Genomic DNA, 19,461 nt, shown 5'->3' on the forward strand with positions numbered 1-19,461 from the left:
AGGCAGCATGTAAACAGCGTTACGTCACAGCTGCAGGCCGTTTCCACCAGTGGCAAGCAATAATGCACACACCGAACAAGATCGCCTGTTTTTACGAATGAAAGGAAATAATGCAAACAGCTATAAATGATGTCAGACACTATTTCTCCTCGTCCTCAATACCCCATAAGGTTATGGTAACAGCCTCTTCCGCAAGTATATAAGATACAAAAGTTTTCTCATCCAACAGTTAGCGAAAATGCTCTGAGGAATCGCTTTTGCAATAGTGAGCGAAACGTCGGAGAATTTTATACGTTGGCAGTGCAGCCACATACCAGAAGAATTTTATTAACTGTGAAAATGGCCGCAGTAGCCTACGCTTACATTCTGTGATTAAGCTGGGGGCGGAACATCGACACGAGAAACTTCTTTCGATACACGTCACTACCGTACGACGGTCGTGATGCAATGTTCAGTAGTGTTTCTGCATACTGTTATCCCTTATACTGGTATATTGGCACACCATTATACCACTATTGGTGTTCCAATTGCATCTGACTTAAGTGTGCAAACGCTGGCGTAGGGCCGGCCAAGGTGGCCGAGCGAACCGCTCAGCGCTACAGTCGCTACAGTCTGGAACCGCGCTACCGCTACGGTCGCAGGCTCGAATCCTGCCTCGGGCGTGGATGTGTGTGATGTCCTTAGGTTAGTTGGGTTTAAGTAGTTCTAAGTTCTAGGGGACTGATGACCTCAGAAGTTGAGTCCCATAGTGCTCAGAGCCATTTGAACCATTTTTGCTGGCGTAGGTCTGGCTGGAATCTGGTCATATTTCTCTTTCCCATTGCACACTGCCTCCTTCAAGAATTCGATTCCCTCCTGTCACATCTTTATCCACATCTCAACAGTCCTTTTATCACAGTGGTATAGTTCTTCCATCAGTTCCGCTAATTTAAGAGACAAATATTCGCTGGTGTTGTTGGCTACATGGTTCTTTGTTTTCATCAATTCACGTTGCGGATCTGTTTTTTTGTCTTTTATCTTCGTTTGTTTGTCTTCTATCTTTCAACGGGTAATGTAATAATTGCAGTAATTTAGAACTTATTCTTCAGAGTAAAAGAATTAGTCAGGAGCCCACGTTGTAACTGTTTCCAGTGCATTTACTGTATGAACATATGGGGCACAGTTTTTGCGTAGCAGTAAAAATATATTTTTGCAAAGGGAGATGGTACTTTTAAACCCCTGAAGTGTCTGACACAGGCTCTATCAATCACGCCAGAAAAATATCAGAAATCATATTAAATATTTAGTAGTTTGTCTTTCTGTACATAACTATCCTTGAGCTTAGTTCTAATCTTTGCTTTTTAATGAGATCCGGAGCAAAGTTTTCGTTTCTTTCTGCTCAATGAGTACATTACTTTGGTTAGATTCCCATGTACAAAGACGACACGTCTTTAGAATTTATCTGGACGGTAGCAAAAGGGTGGTTATAAAAATGTCCCGAAGTCTCTGGCGCCGCTTCTGGTGGAAACAAGGTTTTGAGGATGGTTCATGAATCGTGGTTTGTTAGCTCAGCCAGTACAGCACTAACACGCGAAAGGCAACGGTCCCAGTTTCGATTCTTGGCCCCGTACATGGTTTTAATCTTCCATGAAGTTTCAAATCGGCGTACTCGCCGCTGTAGAGTGGAACCTTATTCGAAAACTCTAATGGCCCGCAGAGCGAAGCATAAACATGTCATTTTTCTGCAGTGCCAAGAAATTTGTTTGTGAGAAATCTAAACATACTCACCGTAAATATTGAGCCTGGCCTCGTAGGACACGGCACCCATTGAGTTGCTGGCCTTGCACGTGTACAAGCCGCCATCCTGTATGCGCACCGATGAGATGTTCACGTGACTGATGACGTCACCAGCTTGGTCCACGTACTGGCCAATCGTATACCTGTGACACAAGAGAAAGCAAGTGAATGGACAAAGTGGAAAAGTAGCGTACCTGGTGCCAAGAAACTTTAGAAATAAATAATCATCTTTCGACGTACTGACCCATCTACGGTCTGGCTCTGTGTCAGTCAGTAGCTGGAAGAAACGTAATGTTAACTGTACAGCACATGGACGCTGCTCTGCAGCTCACTCTTCCCGACTTACCAGACACCGGTGGAAGATAGTACAAGTGGTCGAGCCTCCTAGTACTTAAAACTAGTCAAAGGACATATACCATCTGGTCAAAACTGTCAGAAAATTCTTTAGCGGATATTAATATCGGGTGTGCCCCTATGCCTTTATGATGGCTTTAACTCTACTGGGGACACTTTCACTGAGGTGTCTGAATGGGTGTTGAGGAATGACAGTCCATTGTTGTTCAAGAACCGAAGCAAGTGATGCTGGGGTCTGGAGCGAAATCGTCGTCTTATCTCATCCAAGAGGTGTTCCTTTAGGCTCAGGTCGGGAGTCTAGACAGGTCAGTCCATTTCAGAGATGAAACTGTCTACAAACCACTGCCTCATAGATGCTGCTTTATGACAGATGGCATGATCATGCTGATGCAGTCATCGTCTAAGAATTGTTCCTCTATTGTACATAATACAAAAGGCTGTAAAATGGGTTCATATCCTTCCACATTTAGCATTTTCTTAAGCGCAGAAAGGGGGTCACACCCTATCCGAGAAAACTCTGCCTCCCCCACATCCCCAGTATTTCACTGTTGGCACTACACATGATGGCAAGTAACGTTTTCCAGGCATGTGCCGAATCCAAACCCGTCCACCGGATTGCCCCAGGTTACAGCGTGATTCATCACTCCAAATGACTCGTTTCCAGCCATCCACTGCCCAGTGGCATCGCTCTTTACTCTACCACATGCGACGCTTAGCCTGGACTACGGAAATGGGTGACCTTTAACGGGCTGCTCGGCCTTTATACTCCGTTATTTTTAACTCCCTACCTACAATTACTGTGTTGGCTGGACTTTTGGTAGCAGTCTGAAACTCTTGAGGGATTCCTTCTGCTGACTTCATGCGAGTCTTTGCAACCACTCTCCGGAATGCTCGACGGTTCCCGTCCGTCAATGCATGGCGTTTGTCTGGTCTCGGTTTAGTTGTGGTTGTTCTTCCGCGTTTCCGCTTCACTGTCACATCACCAAAAGTCCACTTGGCCAGCTCTGGAAGGTCTGAAATGACTATAAATGATCTGTTACTCAGGTGACATCCAGTGACTAGTCCACGTTCGAAGTTACTGATATCTTCTCATTTACCAGTTCGCTTTTATTACCTGTCTACTGACAACACCATACTGTCAGCCTCCTTTAATACTGGCCCATTCGCCTCTCATGATATCTAGTTATCAGTTTCGTATTAAAAAGGGGTTTCCCGATAATGTCGCTCAAAGAAGAGAGAAATGTTATAATAATTCCTGTCCTGGGCGAATAAAAATTCGATATGATCAAACAGATTTTCCCGAGATGGGGATTTATAATGTCCTTAGATGCTGAAGTAGAGACCGTAGCAGATGCACTATGTGATGAAAAGTATCCGGACACCTGGCTGAAAATGACTTACAAATTCGTGGCGCCCTACATCGGTAATGCTGGAATTCAATATGGTGTTGGCCCACCCTTCGCCTTGATGACAGCATCCACTCTCGCAGGTATACGTTCAATCAGGTGCTGAGAGGTTTCTTCGGGAATGCCAGCCCATTCTTCATGGAGTGCTGCACTAAGGAGAGGTATCGATGTCGGTCGGTGAGGCCTGGCACGGAGTTCCAAAACATCCCAAAGGTGTTCTGTAGGATTAAGGTCAGGACCCTCTGCAGGCCAGTCCATTACAGGAATGTTATTGTCATGTAACCACTCCGCCACAGGCCGTGCATTATGAACAGGTGCTCGATCGTGTTGAAAGATGCATTGCTCTTCAACAGTGGGAAGCAAGATGGTGCTTAAAACATCAATGTAGGTGTGGTGTCACCGCCAGACACCACACTTGCTAGGTGGTAGCTTAAATCGGCCGCGGTCCATTAGTACATGTCGGACCCGCGTGTCGCCACTGTCAGGATCACAGACCGAGCGCCACCACAAGGCAGGTCTCGAGATACGGACTAGCACTCGCCCCAGTTGTACGACGACTTTGCTAGCGACTACACTGACGAAGCCTTTCTCTCATTTGCCGAGAGACCGTTAGAATAGCCTTCAGCTAAGTCAATGGCTACGACCTAGCAAGGCGCCATTAACCATTTTAAGATAGAGTCTCACTTGTATCATCAAGGAATGCTGTATACAAATCCTGGATTAAAAGTTATGTATTATAGCAGCTACGTACTTTTCTTGTTACCATTTATTACGTATCCTGTTTCAGACCTTTCTCTAGCCTAAGTGAGATTACGCGTGCCTTTCGGCTACTTCAGTGTGGCGTAGCTGTCTTGTTACGCCACAACAGTGGCGACGAGTCAACGGAAAGGGTCTTGTTCTTTCTAATTGCTTACATTTACTTGTGTCATGGCTTCGCCAGATGTACTGTCCGAATTTTATCGCTTGCAGAATCAGCAGACGCAGGCATTATTGGATGCCCTTGGACAGCTCGTCCAGGGTCAACGTGCACTGCACAACGATGCGGCAGCCGCCGCTTCACCGCTACCGCAGCCACAACTCACAGTTGCACCTCCTTTTAGGCCCTTCGACCCAGCGCAAGAATCATGGACCGAGTGGTCACGCCAGTTTGGATTTCATCTCGCCGCCTACAGAATTCAAGGTAACGAGCGGCAGCCTCACTTATTGTCTTGTGTCGGCGTGCAAACGTACTGTGTGATAGTGAAATTATTTCCCCGACGCGACGTAGCAACTCTGTTCTACGAACAAATTTTATCGGCATTTGACGCCTATTTCAAAGAAACAGTAAATGTAGTTGCAAAAAGGTATATGTTCTTTTGTACGAAACGTACGGCCGGTCAAACTAATAGGGAGTGGGTTGCAACATTGCAAGGCCTTACAAGGGATTGTGCTTTTGAGTGTGAATGTGGACTCCCTAATTCAGATACAATGGTACGTGATGCAATAGCACAGAACGTTTCTGATGTTTGCATACGGGAACAGATATTGAAACTAGTTAATCCCTCCCTTCAACTAGTGATAGACATATTGGATAGACAAGACACGCTTGACTATGCTCAGGAATCATTTGCAACTTCGCCGGCCGTGTGTAACATTAACCGGCCCACCGGGCGCGCTGCGCGGCCCGGTAAACTGCCCTCGCGCACGTCCATGCAGCTGCCGCCACGCTCTAAACCAGGTGTGCCGCGCCAGCACACAAATGCAGTGAAATCATGCCCGCGGTGTGCTACTAGACATTCGCGTGAAAATTGCCCGTCACGCCAAGCTATATGCTTTTTCTGTAATAAGAAAGGACATGTTCAAAGTGTTTGCCAGAAAAAGCTCAGATCAGACAATCACAACCATTCCAGGCCCTTTGCTTCGCGCCGGAATCGAACCAAGGACACTCAGGCTCGTGGACCTTCACCTATGGACATTCATGTAGTTAATTCCACTTCGTCCAGTGCCACTGTCTCTAACAGTGACTGTGTTCGTCCCACAAAAAGTGTGCGTCGACGTCGCCTTAAATCACGTCAATTAGCAAGTGATTCTGTACCAGTGTCTGTTCAAATTGCACAAAACAGTCGCTCTTGTCGTCAGCAGGACAATAAACGTTTTGCAGATTTGGACTTTAATGGCAAGGTCATACCATTCCAGCTCGATACTGGAGCTGCAGTTTCATTGCTCAATCACGATACGTACATCACCTGGGCAAACCTCCGTTGTGTGCCGCAACTGTTAAGCTCACTACATATTCAGGACAGCAGATCCCTGTGTTAGGACAATGCACTCTTCTTGCAACATACAAGGGACAAATAAAACTTGTGTCATTTTACGTTCTTCGTTCTTCTACTGCAGTGAACTTGTTTGGTTTAGATTTATTTCAATTGTTTAACATGTCTATAGTAAATCAGGTCCTATCGGTGAATCAGACTGTGCCTTCAGACAGTGTTTCTCGTCTGTGTGAAGAATTTGCAGACATTTTTGCACCGGGCCTTGGTTGCGCTAAGAATTATGAAGCACATTTGGAACTGAAAGTAAACGCGCAACCGAAATTTTTCCGAGCGCGCAATGTTCCTCACGCATTGCGTGATGAGGTCGCAAGAACATTACACGATTTAGAATCACAAGGTGTCAATTGAACGTGTGCAAGCTTCTCTCTGGGCCTCACCCTTAGTAATTTTGCCAAAACCTTCCGGAAAACTGAGACTTTATGTGGACTTCAAGGCAACAGTGAATCCACAACTCGTGATTGCAACTTTTCCCTTACCCCGCCCGGAAGATCTTTTTGATAAACTGTGCCCGGGTAAATACTTTTCGAAGTTGGACCTAGCAGATGCGTATTTGCAAATCCCAGTGGACGCCGAATCCCAGCGCGTCTTGGTGGTTAACATGCACCTTGGGTTGTACCGATTCAAACGACTGCCATTCGGGTGTGCATCCGCCCCTGCATTGTTTCAGCAATATTTACAAACTGTTTGTGCATCGGTCCCTACTGCTGCGAACTATCTGGACGATATTGTGATCTCCGGAAAGACAGCCGACGAGCATTTAGCACACCTACGAACATTATTTCAGGTATTGCGACAAAATGGTCTTCGCTTGCGGAAGGACAAATGTGTGTTTTTTGCTCGTGACTTACCATACCTGGGACATGTCATCAATGCCCAAGGCATACATCCGAGTCCAGAGCACCTCCGTGCCATACAAGATTTGCCTTCGCCACGGAATGTGAAGCAGCTACAGAGTGTGTTGGGTAAAATTAACTATTATCATCGCTTTCTGCGCAATGCCTCTTCCATTTCAGCTCCGCTTCATAGCTTACGCCGTAAGGGTGTTCCGTTCGTCTGGACGATGGAATGCGAACGCGCCTTTCGCCAGTTGAAATCGGCGTTGCTTTCAAATACTTGCCTTACGCCATTCGATCCCCAGAAACCACTTTTGTTGATGGTAGATGCATCGGATTTCGGGATCGGTGCTGTGCTTGCGCACAAAGATGGGCCGCATGATCGCCCTATTGCCTTTGCGTCCAAATTGCTCTCGTCTGCGCAAAGAAATTATTCACAGATAGAGAAAGAAGCTTTGGCTCTCGTGTTTGGTGTTACTAAGTTCCATGATTTCTTGTATGGTCGTCACTTTACCATCATCACAGACCACAAACCTTTGACGTCGCTTTTTCATCCGAACAAGCCTGTACCTCCGCGTACAGCGCAGAAATTCGTTCGCTGGTCTATTTTCCTCTCGCAGTACCGCTACGATATCTTGTATCAGTCCACTGCTAATCACGGAAACGCCGATGCGTTGTCCCGTTTGCCTGTTGCTGAGGACAAAGCATTCGATTCTTCCGAACTTGCTTGCATGTTCATTGATTCGGAAACCGATGAAGTGGTCGAATCGTTTCCGATTGATTTTCGTCGTGTAGCTACAGCCACAGCTGCTGACCCGGTCCTTGCTACCGTTTTGCGTTTTGTTGCTACGCAATGGCCTTTGTCAAAGTCTCGGATCGAGGATCCGTTGGTTCGCCGATTTTTTGCTCACAAGGAGAGACTTTTTGTTCGACGTGGTGTTTTGTTGTTGCGTTCTGATAATGATCAGTCCAGAGTCGTGATCCCACGTTCGTTACAGTCCTCTGTTTTACGGCTTCTTCACCAAGGACATTGGGGTATAGTGCGAGCGAAACAACTTGCTCGTCAGCACTGTACTTGGTTCGGAATCGATGCTGCGATTACGAATATGTGTTCTTCTTGCATGGCATGTGCCGAACAACAATCCGCGCCGCCGCGGAAAGTCTTTGCATGGCCAAAAGCCACTTCCCCTTGGCAACGCTTGCACATCGATTTTGCTGGTCCCTTCTGGAATGCTCGATGGTTGGTTCTGGTAGATGCCTTCAGTAATTTTCCTTTTGTTGTCCGGATGTCTTCCACGACGTCCTCTGCCACCATCCAAGCGTTGTCTGCTATCTTTTGTATTGAAGGTCTTCCGCAGACTATTGTTTCCGACAATGGCCCACAATTCATGTCCGCAGAATTTCAGTCATTCTGCCAGGCCAATGGTATTCAACATTTGACATCCGCGCCGTTTTCGCCTCAGTCAAACGGTGCCGCTGAACGATTGGTCCGGACTTTCAAGTCACAGATGTTGAAGTTGAAAGAGTCGCATTCTCAGGAGGACGCGTTGTTGCTCTTTTTGTCATCGTATCGCTCTCAGCCCCGAGATGGGCGCTCACCGGCTGAGTTGCTCCACGGTCGTCCTCATCGAACCTTGATGTCTTTGCTGCACCCGCCGCATCAGGTTCCTGTGCAGCGGCAGACTTCTGGTTTTGCTGCAGGCGACGTTGTATTCTATCGCAACTATCGAGGTTCACGGCGTTGGCTCGCAGGGCGCATTCTTCGCTGCCTCGGCCGCGCGATGTATTTGGTTTTTGGGGCCTCTGGTGAGGTGCGTCGGCATCTCAATCAGCTGCGCCTCTGTCGTCGCACGGGTTCTGCCGCTCCCCGTCTGCTTTCAGCGACGGTGCCGTCCGGTCAGCACCCTGGGGACCCATCTACTGGCTCGCCTCATCCCCAGGTGTTACCGACGATGCCTTCCATATTGCCCCATGGCGACGCGACGCCGCAGCCGCCGCCGCCGCCTGTTCTCCCGCCGGCGCCACCCGCATTCGACGCTTCGCTGCAGCCGCCAAGCGCCTCCCTGGGTCCCGCGCCGCCGATCGCTTCCCGTGACCAGCTGTCCTCCGCCATGGAACTCTTGCCCGCTCCGGACCACATGACGTCTTCGCGCGTCGGGTACCCCGACGCAATGGAGGTCGACCCTTCGGCCCCTCATGTATCTTTACGGGCGCATACACCGCATGTTGACGTGCACCCTGGACTAGGTTTTCAGGCGTTTCCTAGCTCCCCTCGGACCGAATGGCAGGGTGCGGGTGGCACAGCCTCGCCTGTCGTTAGGCGCCCCACCTCATCGCATACGTCAACATGGGGTCCTCCCCACGGCGGGCGAAAGCCTTATAACACGACCGTTCGCCGATTTGCGGGGGAGGAATGTGGTGTCACCGCCAGACACCACACTTGCTAGGTGGTAGCTTAAATCGGCCGCGGTCCATTAGTACATGTCGGACCCGCGTGTCGCCACTGTCAGGATCGCAGACCGAGCGCCACCACAAGGCAGGTCTCGAGATACGAACTAGCACTCGCCCCAGTTGTACGACGACTTTGCTAGCGACTACACTGACGAAGCCTTTCTCTCATTTGCCGAGAGAACGTTAGAATAGCCTTCAGCTAAGTCAATGGCTACGACCTAGCAAGGCGCCATTAACCATTTTAAGATAGAGTCTCACTTGTATCATCAAGGAATGCTGTATACAAATCCTGGATTAAAAGTTACGTATTATAGCAGCTACGTACTTTTCTTGTTACCATTTATTACGTATCCTGTTTCAGACCTTTCTCTAGCCTAAGTGAGATTACGCGTGCCTTTCGGCTACTTCAGTGTGGCGTAGCTGTCTTGTTATGCCACAACAGTAGGCATGTGCTGTGACAGTGCCACCGCCTCTGAATTCTACTGTTAGCATTACACACGCTGGCAGATGACGTTTACCAGGCATTCGCCATACCCACACCCTGCCATCGGATCGCCACATTGCGTACCGTGATTCGTCACTCCACACAACGTTTTTCCACTGTTCAGTCGTCCAATGTTTAAGCTCCTTACACCAAGCGAGGCGTTTGGCATTTACTGGTGTGATGTGTGCTTCTGAGCAGCCGCTCGACCATGAAATCCAAGTTTTCTCACCTCCTGCCTAACTGTCATAGTTCTTACAGTGGATGCGGATGCAGTTAGGGATTCCTGTGTGATGGCATGGGTAGATGTCTGCCTATTACACATTACGACCCTCTTCAACAGTCGGCGGTCTGTCAACAGACGAGGTCGGCCTGTACACTTTTGTGCTGTACGTGTCCCTTCACGTTTCCACTTCACTAGCACTTCGGAAACAATGGACCTAGGGGTATTTACGAGTGCGAAAATCCCGCGTACAGATGTATGACACAAGTGACACCCAGTCACCTGACCACGTTCGAAGTCCATGAGTTCCGCGGAGCCCCCCATTCTGCTCTCTCACGATGTCTAATGACTACTGATGTCGCTGATGTGGAGTACCTGCCAGTATGTGGCAGCACGATGCACCTAATATTAGAAACGTATGTTTTTGGGGTGTCCGGATACTTTTGATCACATAGTGTACCATTACAATGTGTCGTGGGTACTCAAGCACTGGTACAAAGGTTACCGAAATGAGAACGCAAGCCAGTGTGGGTAGAAAGGAGAGAATTCTGTTGTGGATTGGCAAGACAGTCAACCCACTATGAGAGGAAGCCGAAAGGCACGCGTTTTAGCTCACGCAGACTGGCGTGAGGTCTGGAAAAGGACAAGGAAATTAGACTAGCAAAAAACGTACGTAGCTGCTGGAATCCTTAACTTTAATCCATAATCGGTGAACATCGCTCTTGACGGTACATGTTTTACAGCATCAATAGTAACTGGTAATGGCGCCTTGCTAGGTCGTAGTAAATGACGTAGCTGAAGGCTATGCTAACTATCGTCTCGGCAAATGAGAGCGTATTTTGTCAGTGAACCATCGCTAGCAAAGTCGGCTGTACAACTGGGGCGAGTGCTAGGAAGTCTCTCTAGACCTGCCGTGTGGCGGCGCTCGGTCTGCATCACTGATAGTGGCGACACGCGGGTCCGACGTATACTAACGGACCGCGGCCGATTTAAAGGCTACCACCTAGCAAACGTGGTGTCTGGCGGTGACACCACAAATTCCTTTTACTGAGCTGCTGCCACGTGGATTTAATCAATTTCATCAGAAAAAGAGACAAAACAGCAAATGCAGTCTTGGCTAGGGTGCACATACCTCTGCACGAAATTCTGAGCTATTCTCGGCTGACAAGAAATTACGGAGAGCGTGACTGGTACGGGAAACGAGGGCAAAAGCACTTTGTCACAAAAGCACTAGCATGCTTAAAAAGCAAGTGATTAAGTGAATGAAAAATTAAAAAAATCGCATCCTATATGGTTTCTGTTCATGTTACCTCAGCGTATACCAAAATAGAATTCCAGTCTGGGTGCGAACCAGCGGAAAGGAAAAGAGTGAGCTTGAATAAATTTAAATTAAAAAGTCGTTCTTTATTGGTTTAAACAAATTTGTAACGCAACACTTATTATTAACCTTTTACATCCAACCAGGGACCCATATTTAATGCGAAAGTACGAAAAATTCATATTTAAGGAAATAAATAGATTCATTTTGAAAATACTTCAGTTTTAGAAACATTTTATTACCAGAATGAGATTTTCACTCTGCAGCGGAGTGTGCGCTGATATGAAACTTCCTGGCAGATTAAAACTGTGTGCCCGACCGAGACTCGAACTCGGGACCTTTGCCTTTCGCGGGCAAGTGCTCTACCATATGAGCTACCGAAGCACGACTCACGCCCGGTCCTCACAGCTTTACTTCTGCCAGTATCTCGTCTCCTACCTTCCAAACTTTACAGAAGCTCTCCTGCGAACCTTGCAGAACTAGCACTCCTGAAAGAAAGGATACTGCGGAGACATGGCCTAGCCATAGCCTGGGGGATGTTTCCAGAATGAGATTTTCACTCTGCAGCAGAGTGTGCGCTGATATGAAACTTCCTGGCAGATTAAAACTGTGTGCCCGACCGAGACTCGAACTCGGGACCTTTGCCTTTCGCTGGCAAGTGATCTACCATCTGAGCCACCGATGCACGACTCACGCCCGGTCCTCATGCTGGCAGAAGTAATGCTGTGAGGACCGGGCGTGAGTCGTGCTTCGGTAGCTCAGATGGTAGAGCACTTGCCCGCGAAAGGCAAAGGTCCCGAGTTCGAGTCTCGGTCGGGCACACAGTTTTAATCTGCCAGGAAGTTTCAACATTTTATTAATCTATCCCTTAAATAGTATACATTTTTTGTCTCTAAAAAAGTTGGCAATCCCGAATGTAGTTCTTGTATAGCCGAAAAAGGCTGGAAAATATGCTATCGAAATCACTCAAGCTCTGAGCGCCGTAACTGTCAAGAGACTTGTGTCTAGATGTTGTCTTACATTGTGTGATGCCACTCAAATAAGGAAAGTGAATGAAAATATTCACACAGCTGACATGGCTGCAGTAACTACATCTACATCTATACTCTGAAAATGGCCATGAAGTGCTTGGCAGAGGGTACTACCCATTGTACCACTTATTAGGGACTCTTGCCGCTCCATGCACGTATAGAGCGCGGGAAGAATGATTGTTTGAATACCTCTGTGCACGCAGTATTTATTCTAACCTTTCTCACGATCTTTATGTGAGCGTTACGGAGGGGGTTCTAGTATACTCGTAGAGTCATTGTCTAGAGCCGTTTCTTGAAACTTTGTTACTAGCCTTTCTCGGGATAGTTTACGTCTATCAAGAATCTTCCAGCTCAGCTTCTTCAGTATCTCTGTGTCACTTAGCCCTATCTGGTACGGGTTCCACACATTCGGACACTATTCTGGAACCGGTCGCCCGAGTGATTTGTAAGCAATATCCTTCGTAGACTGACTGCACTTCCCCAGTATTCTGCCAATAAATCGAAGTCTACCACCTGCTTTACCCACGACTGAGCATATGTGAAAATTCCATTTCATATTCCTTACAAAGTATTACACACAGGTATTTTTACGAGTTGGCCGATTCCAGAAGTGACTCATTGATGTTATAGTCATAGGATACTACGTTTTGTCTGTCTGTGATGCGCACAATTTTGCATTTCAGAACATTAAGACAAGTTGCTGATCATTGCACCACTTTGAAATCTTATCAAGATGTGACTGAATATTTACGCAGCTTCTTTCACACAGTGCTCCATTATAGTAATAGCATCATCTGCAAAGAGTCTGAGGCCATTAACACAGGGTAGTCCATTGATCGTGACCGGGCCAAATATCTCACGAAATAAGCGTCAAACGAAAAAAATACAAAGTACGAAACTTGTCTAGCTTGAAGGGGGAAACCAGAGGGCGCTATGGTTGGCCCGCTAGATGGCGCTGCCATAGGTCAAACGGATATCAACTGCGTTTTTTTAAATAGGAACTGCCATTTTTTATCACATATTCGTGTAGTACGTAAAGAAATATGAATGTTTTAGTTGGACCACTTTTTTGGCTTTGTGATAGTTGACGCTGTAATAATCACAAACATATGGCTCACAATTTTAGACGAACAGTTGGTAACAGGTAGGTTTTTTAAATTAAAAAACAGAACGTAAGTACGTTTGAACATTTTATTTCGGTTGTTTCAATGTGATACATGTACCTTTGTGAACTTATCATTTCTGAGAACGCATGCTGTTATACCGTGATTACCTGTAAATACCACATTAATGCAATAAATGCTCAAAATGATATGCGTCATCTTCAATGCATTTGGCAATACGTGTAACGACATTCCTTTCAATAACGAGTAGTTCGCCTTCCGTAATGTTCGCACATGCATTGACAATGCGCTGACGCATGTTGTCAGGCGTTGTCGGTGGATCACGATAGCAAATATCCTTCAACTTTCCTCACAGAAAGAAATCCGGAGAAGTCAGGTCCGGCGATCGTGCGGGCCACGGTATGGTGCTTCAACGACCAATCCACCTGTCATGAAATATGCTATTCAATACCGCTTCAACCGCACGCGAGCTATGTGCCGGACATCCATCATGTTGGAAGTACATCGCCATTCTGTCATGCAGTGAAACATCTTGTAGTAATATGGGTAGAATATTACTTAGGAAATCAGCATACATTGCACCATTTAGATTGCCATCGATAAAATGGGGACCAATTGTCCTTTCTCCCATAATGCCGCACCATACATTAATGCTGTGCTTTATAGTGTCGTTTCATTCTCACAAATACACTGACAAAAAAATCGATCCATCAAAAATAAATCAACGTAGAGTAATGAAATTTTGGAGGTACATTTGTCTAGGTGCCATATGTAAGAGATTAACACTGCAAGATAATAGGTTGACAAAAGCGCGAAATACGCCATTGCAAGTGTGAAATGCTGTACACTAATAACAAATGTGAAATTCTGTACATTAATTAACCGGTGTAACTGGTAGAATGTTGAATATAAGCTTGCAAACGTGCATGCGTTGTGTTGTATAGGTGCTGGATGCCAGTTAATGGGATGGAATTCGATGCCTGTTGCACTTGGTCGGTCAGTACACGGACGGTAATGCTGTTTGTTGACCGCACTGGAGTTGTCGTCCGATGATGTCCCACAGGTGCTGGACTGGGGACAGCTCTGGTGAGCGAGCGGGTCAAGGCAACATGTGACACTCTGTAGAGCATATTGGGTTACAACTGCGGAATGTGGGCGAGCGTTATCCTGTTGGAAAACACCCCCTGGACTGTTGCTCATGAATGACAGCACAACAGGTCGAATAAACAGAATGACGAACAAATTTGCTGTCAAGGTGCGTGGGGTAACCACGAGAGTGCTCCTGCTGTCACATACGAAATCGCACCCCAGACCATAACTCCAGGTTTAGGTCCAGTGTATCTAGTATGCAGACAGGTTGGTTGCATCCCCCAACTGGCCCCCTCCTAACCAACATACGGCTGTCACTGGCACCGATGTAGAACCAGCTTTCATCAGAAAACGACGCCACTGAAGTCGCAAATACCAGTGGTTTGGGTTAAGTGGAATGCACGCAGCAGGGCGTCTGGCTCGGAGCTGTCCTTCACGTAAACGATTTGTAACACTTCGTTGTGTCTCTGTGCCGCCAACTTCTGCTCAGATTACTACCGCAGATGCAGTACTGTGCGCCAGAGCCATACGCCGAACACGATGTCTTCCCTCTCGGTTGTGCCATCTGGCCGTCCGGAGCCCGGTCTTCTTGCGACCACACATTCTCATGATTACCGGTGCCAGCAATCATTTACAGTGGCTACATTCCCGCCAAGTCTTTCTGCAATACCGCAGAAGTAACATTCATCTTCTCGCACCCCATTACGCGACCTCGTTCAAGTCAGTGAGGTGTTGATAATAGCGTCTTTGTCACCTTAAAACTAACAGCAATTCACCACGTCCAGCCTCAAAGGTAAATCTCTCGTGACCGTTACAGCGTCTGTTTAAAGCAAACCTGATTTGCATCCTTATAACTGCGCTACTAGCGCCATTCTTATGCGAATGGAGCGAAATTTTAATAGACTCCATCTTTCTGATGTAGAGAAGTCTACCGACATTCGTTTATGTTGCACAGCTCCTTCTTGGTGTTGCGATTTTTTTGCCTAAGTGTAGGAACCAAGCTTCCAAAGTTACTGTGTGCCAATTGTAAGAAAGGGAAGGTTCATTATAGGCGTATAAAGATTTCTTCATGATCAGTCATCCATATGTTTTGATCTTATTGTATTGTCTGTCATTTTTGGTTTAAAGGTGAGTCGAGTTGGCAGATGATTTGGAGGTATCAGGTTCGATTTTCAGTGACCACTTCTATGCCAATATTTTTATCTCTGTGTGCTAACAAGTACACATATCGTCATAGATAAATTTACCTCCCTCTTGTCATCTACATGTTTCCTACCATTCCATTCCTAATCTTATTGTTTCGTTTTTGGTAAATTTTCCACAGAATTCTTTTCGTCTGCACTATTTGTAATACCTCTTGATTCCAAACTTAATTTTTTAACATATTTGTGTACCCCAAGTTCTAAAAGGTTCTAGTTTATGAATTTCCATTGTCTCCACCGGTCACGATTACATGGTTGTTTTTGATGCAAATAACCGCTGAGGCCGGCCGCGGTGGTCTCGCGGTTTTAGGCGCGCAGTCCAGAACCGAGCGACTGCTACGGTCGCAGGTTCGAATCCTGCCTCGGGCATGGATGTGTGTGATGTCCTTAGGTTAGTTAGGTTTAAGTAGGTCTAAGTTCTAGGGGACTGATGACCACAGCTGTTAAGTCCCATAGTGATCAGAGCCATTAAAAAAAAAAAAAAAACCGCTGATTGACTTTCAGAACGATCTGAGCATTTCCATTTCCTCCAAGTCAGTGGCTTGCACACCAACTTTACTATGCATTTATTCGGTCTGCTATTTCTACTCAGTATGGCCCAGGAGACTGACGAAATCAATGCAACACATTTTCGTGACATCAGAGGTGTCCACTTGGAATCGAGCCCAAAACCTCGAAGTCACCAGCCAACGACACTAACCTTCAAACCACCGATGTAGTCGCTTTATGGGATGACCTCCATTGAGGGGATGCACTTTACGAACCGGCAATGGCCCCATTTACACAGTTGACTTTTTGGTAACAAGTTTTAGAGCCATATTGAGCAGTAAGAAAAAATCTATTTCCTGTTTTGAAGAATGGGACATGCTTCCGCCAACTGTCTACAGCATATCTACATGAACTTTTGCTTCACGTGTGGTGCTTATTTATCACCCAGTTCTTTAATTTATCGATCTGTTGTCAAGTATAGGTTATCATCCGATGATATATTTCATCGAACTTTTTTGTAGGTTTAGAAGAAGCTTTTGACAATGTTCACTAGTATATTTTTAAGGTGATTGTCCACAGCTCGTAAATATTTTAAAAAGTCATAGTTGACTGCTAGGAGGTGATAGCAAATACTAATTTGTTGCGACCAGTTCGTCCTCAGACCGTCATCAGATATAATAAGAATTTTTTAAAATGTTGACTCGAATACACTCTCTAAAATCTTCAAGTTATTAGGGATAAAAAGACTGGTAGCGAAAGGTCATCGTCAAGTTTTACGGATAACGGTCAGCAGTTCCAAGAGTCGAAGGACATGAAAGGGGGGTGAGCAGTTGAGGAGAGAATGAGTTAGGTCGGTAGACTCATTCCCCACGTTGTTCATTCCGTACATTGAACACGCAGCAAAGGAAACGAAGGATAAATTTGGAAAGGGAATGAACGCCCAGGGAAATGAAATATAAACTTTGAAGTTTACCTATGACATTGTAATTCTGTTAGAGGCAGAAAAGGGCTTGGAAGATAGGTTGAACAGAATGGATAATGAATTGAAAGGAGGTCATAAGATTAATATGAAAAAAAGTAAAACAAAGGCAATGGAACGTAATCGAATTAAATCAAGAAATGTGGAGGGAATTAAATTAGGAAATGAGACGCTAAAAGCACTAGATGAGTTTTGTTATCTGGGCAGAACTTATTATTGACGAAGTAGAGAGGATGTAAAATGCAGGTTGCGACTAGCAAAATAGCTGTTCGGACGAAAGGATATATTTAACATGTAATATAAATTGAAGGTTAGGCAGTCTTTTCTGTAAGTATTTGGCCAGATTGTAGCCTATTATGAAGTGAAACATGGACAATAAGTAGTAAAGACGAGAAGACCATAAAAGCTTTTGAAACCGACTGTTTCAGAATACTGAACATTAAATGGGTAGATAGAAAATTAATCCCCCCCCCATGAACCATGGACCTTGCCGTTGGTGGGGAGGCTTGCGTGCCTCAGCGATACAGATAGCCGTACCGTAGGTGCAACCACAACGGAGGGGTATCTGTTGAGAGGCCAGACAAACGTGTGGTTCCTGAAGAGGGGCAGCAGCCTTTTCAGTAGTTGCAAGGGCAACAGTCTGGATGATTGACTGATCTGGCCTTGTAACAATAACCAAAACGGCCTTGCTGTGCTGGTACTGCGAACGGCTGAAAGCAAGGGGAAACTACAGCCGTAATTTTTCCCGAGGGCATGCAGCTTTACTGTATGATTACATGATGATGGCGTCCTCTTGGGTAAAATATTCCGGAGGTAAAATAGTCCCCCATTCGGATCTCCGGGCGGGGACTACTCAAGAGGATGTTGTTATCAGGAGAAAGAAAACTGGCGTTCTACGGATCGGAGCGTGGACTGTCAGATCCCTTAATCGGGCAGGTAGGTTAGAAAATTTAAAAAGGGAAATGGATAGGTTGAAGTTAGATATAGTGGGAATTAGTGAAGTTCGGTGGCAGGAGGAACAAGACTTCTGGTCAGGTGACTACAGGGTTATAAACACAAAATCAAATAGGGGTAATGCAGGAGTAGGTTTAATAATGAATAGGAAAATAGGAATGCGGGTAAGCTACTACAAACAGCATAGTGAACGCATTATTGTGGCCAAGATAGATACGAAGCCCACACCTACTACAGTAGTACAAGTTTATATGCCAACTAGCTCTGCAGATGACGAAGAAATTGAAGAAATGTCTGATGAAATAAAAGAAATTATTCAGATTGTGAAGGGAGACGAAAATTTAATAGTCATGGGTGACTGGAATTCGAGTGTAGGAAAAGGGAGAGAAGGAAACATAGTAGGTGAATATGGATTGGGGGACAGAAATGAAAGAGGAAGCCGCCTGGAAGAATTTTGCACAGAGCACAACATAATCATAACTAACACTTGGTTTAAGAATCATGAAAGAAGGTTGTATACATGGAAGAACCCTGGAGATACTAAAAGGTATCAGATAGATTATATAATGGCAAGACAGAGATTTAGGAACCAGGTTTTAAATTGTAAGACATTTCCAGAGGCAGATGTGGACTCTGACCACAATCTACTGGTTATGACCTGTAGATTAAAACTGAAGGAACTGCAAAAAGGTGGGAATTTAAGGAGATGGGACCTGGATAAACTGAAAGAACCAGAGGTTGTACAGAGATTCAGGGAGAGCATAAGGGAGCAATTGACAGGAATGGGGGAAATAAATACAGTAGAAGAAGAATGGTTAGCTTTGAGGGATGAAGTAGTGAAGGCAGCAGAGGATCAAGTAGGTAAAAAGACGAGGGCTAGTAGAAATCCTTGGGTAACAGAAGAAATATTGAATTTAATTGATGAAAGGAGAAAATATAAAAATGCAGTAAGTGAAACAGGCAAAAAGGAATACAAACGTCTCAAAAATGAGATCGACAGGAAGTGCAAAATGGCTAAGCAGGGATGGCTAGAGGACAAATGTAAGGATGTAGAGGCCTATCTCACTAGGGGTAAAGTAGATACCGCCTACAGGAAAATTAAAGAGACCTTTGGAGATAAGAGAACGACTGGTATGAATATCAAGAGCTCAGACGGAAACCCAGTTCTAAACAAAGAAGGGAAAGCAGAAAGGTGGAAGGAGTATATAGAGGGTCTATAAAAGGGCGATGTACTTGAGGACAATATTATGGAAATGGAAGAGGATGTAGATGAAGATGAAATGGGAGATACGATACTGCGTGAAGAGTTTGACAGAGCACTGAAAGACCTGAGTCGAAACAAGGCACCCGGAGTAGACAATATTCCATTGGAACTACTGACGGCCGTGGGAGAGCCAGTCCTGACAAAACTCTACCATCTGATGAGCAAGATGTATGAA

General features: G+C 45.8%; 1 protein-coding gene across 1 annotated transcript in view; it reads right to left on the reverse strand.

Moving 5' to 3' along the window:
- LOC126456758 (Down syndrome cell adhesion molecule-like protein Dscam2) overlaps window positions 1-19,461 on the reverse strand; it is a 357,859-nt gene that overhangs the window by 236,639 nt on the left and 101,759 nt on the right. Inside the window, exon 5 of the mRNA XM_050092509.1 lies at window positions 1,768-1,919. Within this exon, the coding sequence (XP_049948466.1) occupies window positions 1,768-1,919 (152 nt within the window). The remainder of the gene's footprint in view (window positions 1-1,767; window positions 1,920-19,461) is intronic.

Source organism: Schistocerca serialis, chromosome 1 (genome assembly GCF_023864345.2).
Source record: "Schistocerca serialis cubense isolate TAMUIC-IGC-003099 chromosome 1, iqSchSeri2.2, whole genome shotgun sequence".
NCBI lineage: Eukaryota > Metazoa > Arthropoda > Insecta > Orthoptera > Acrididae > Schistocerca > Schistocerca serialis.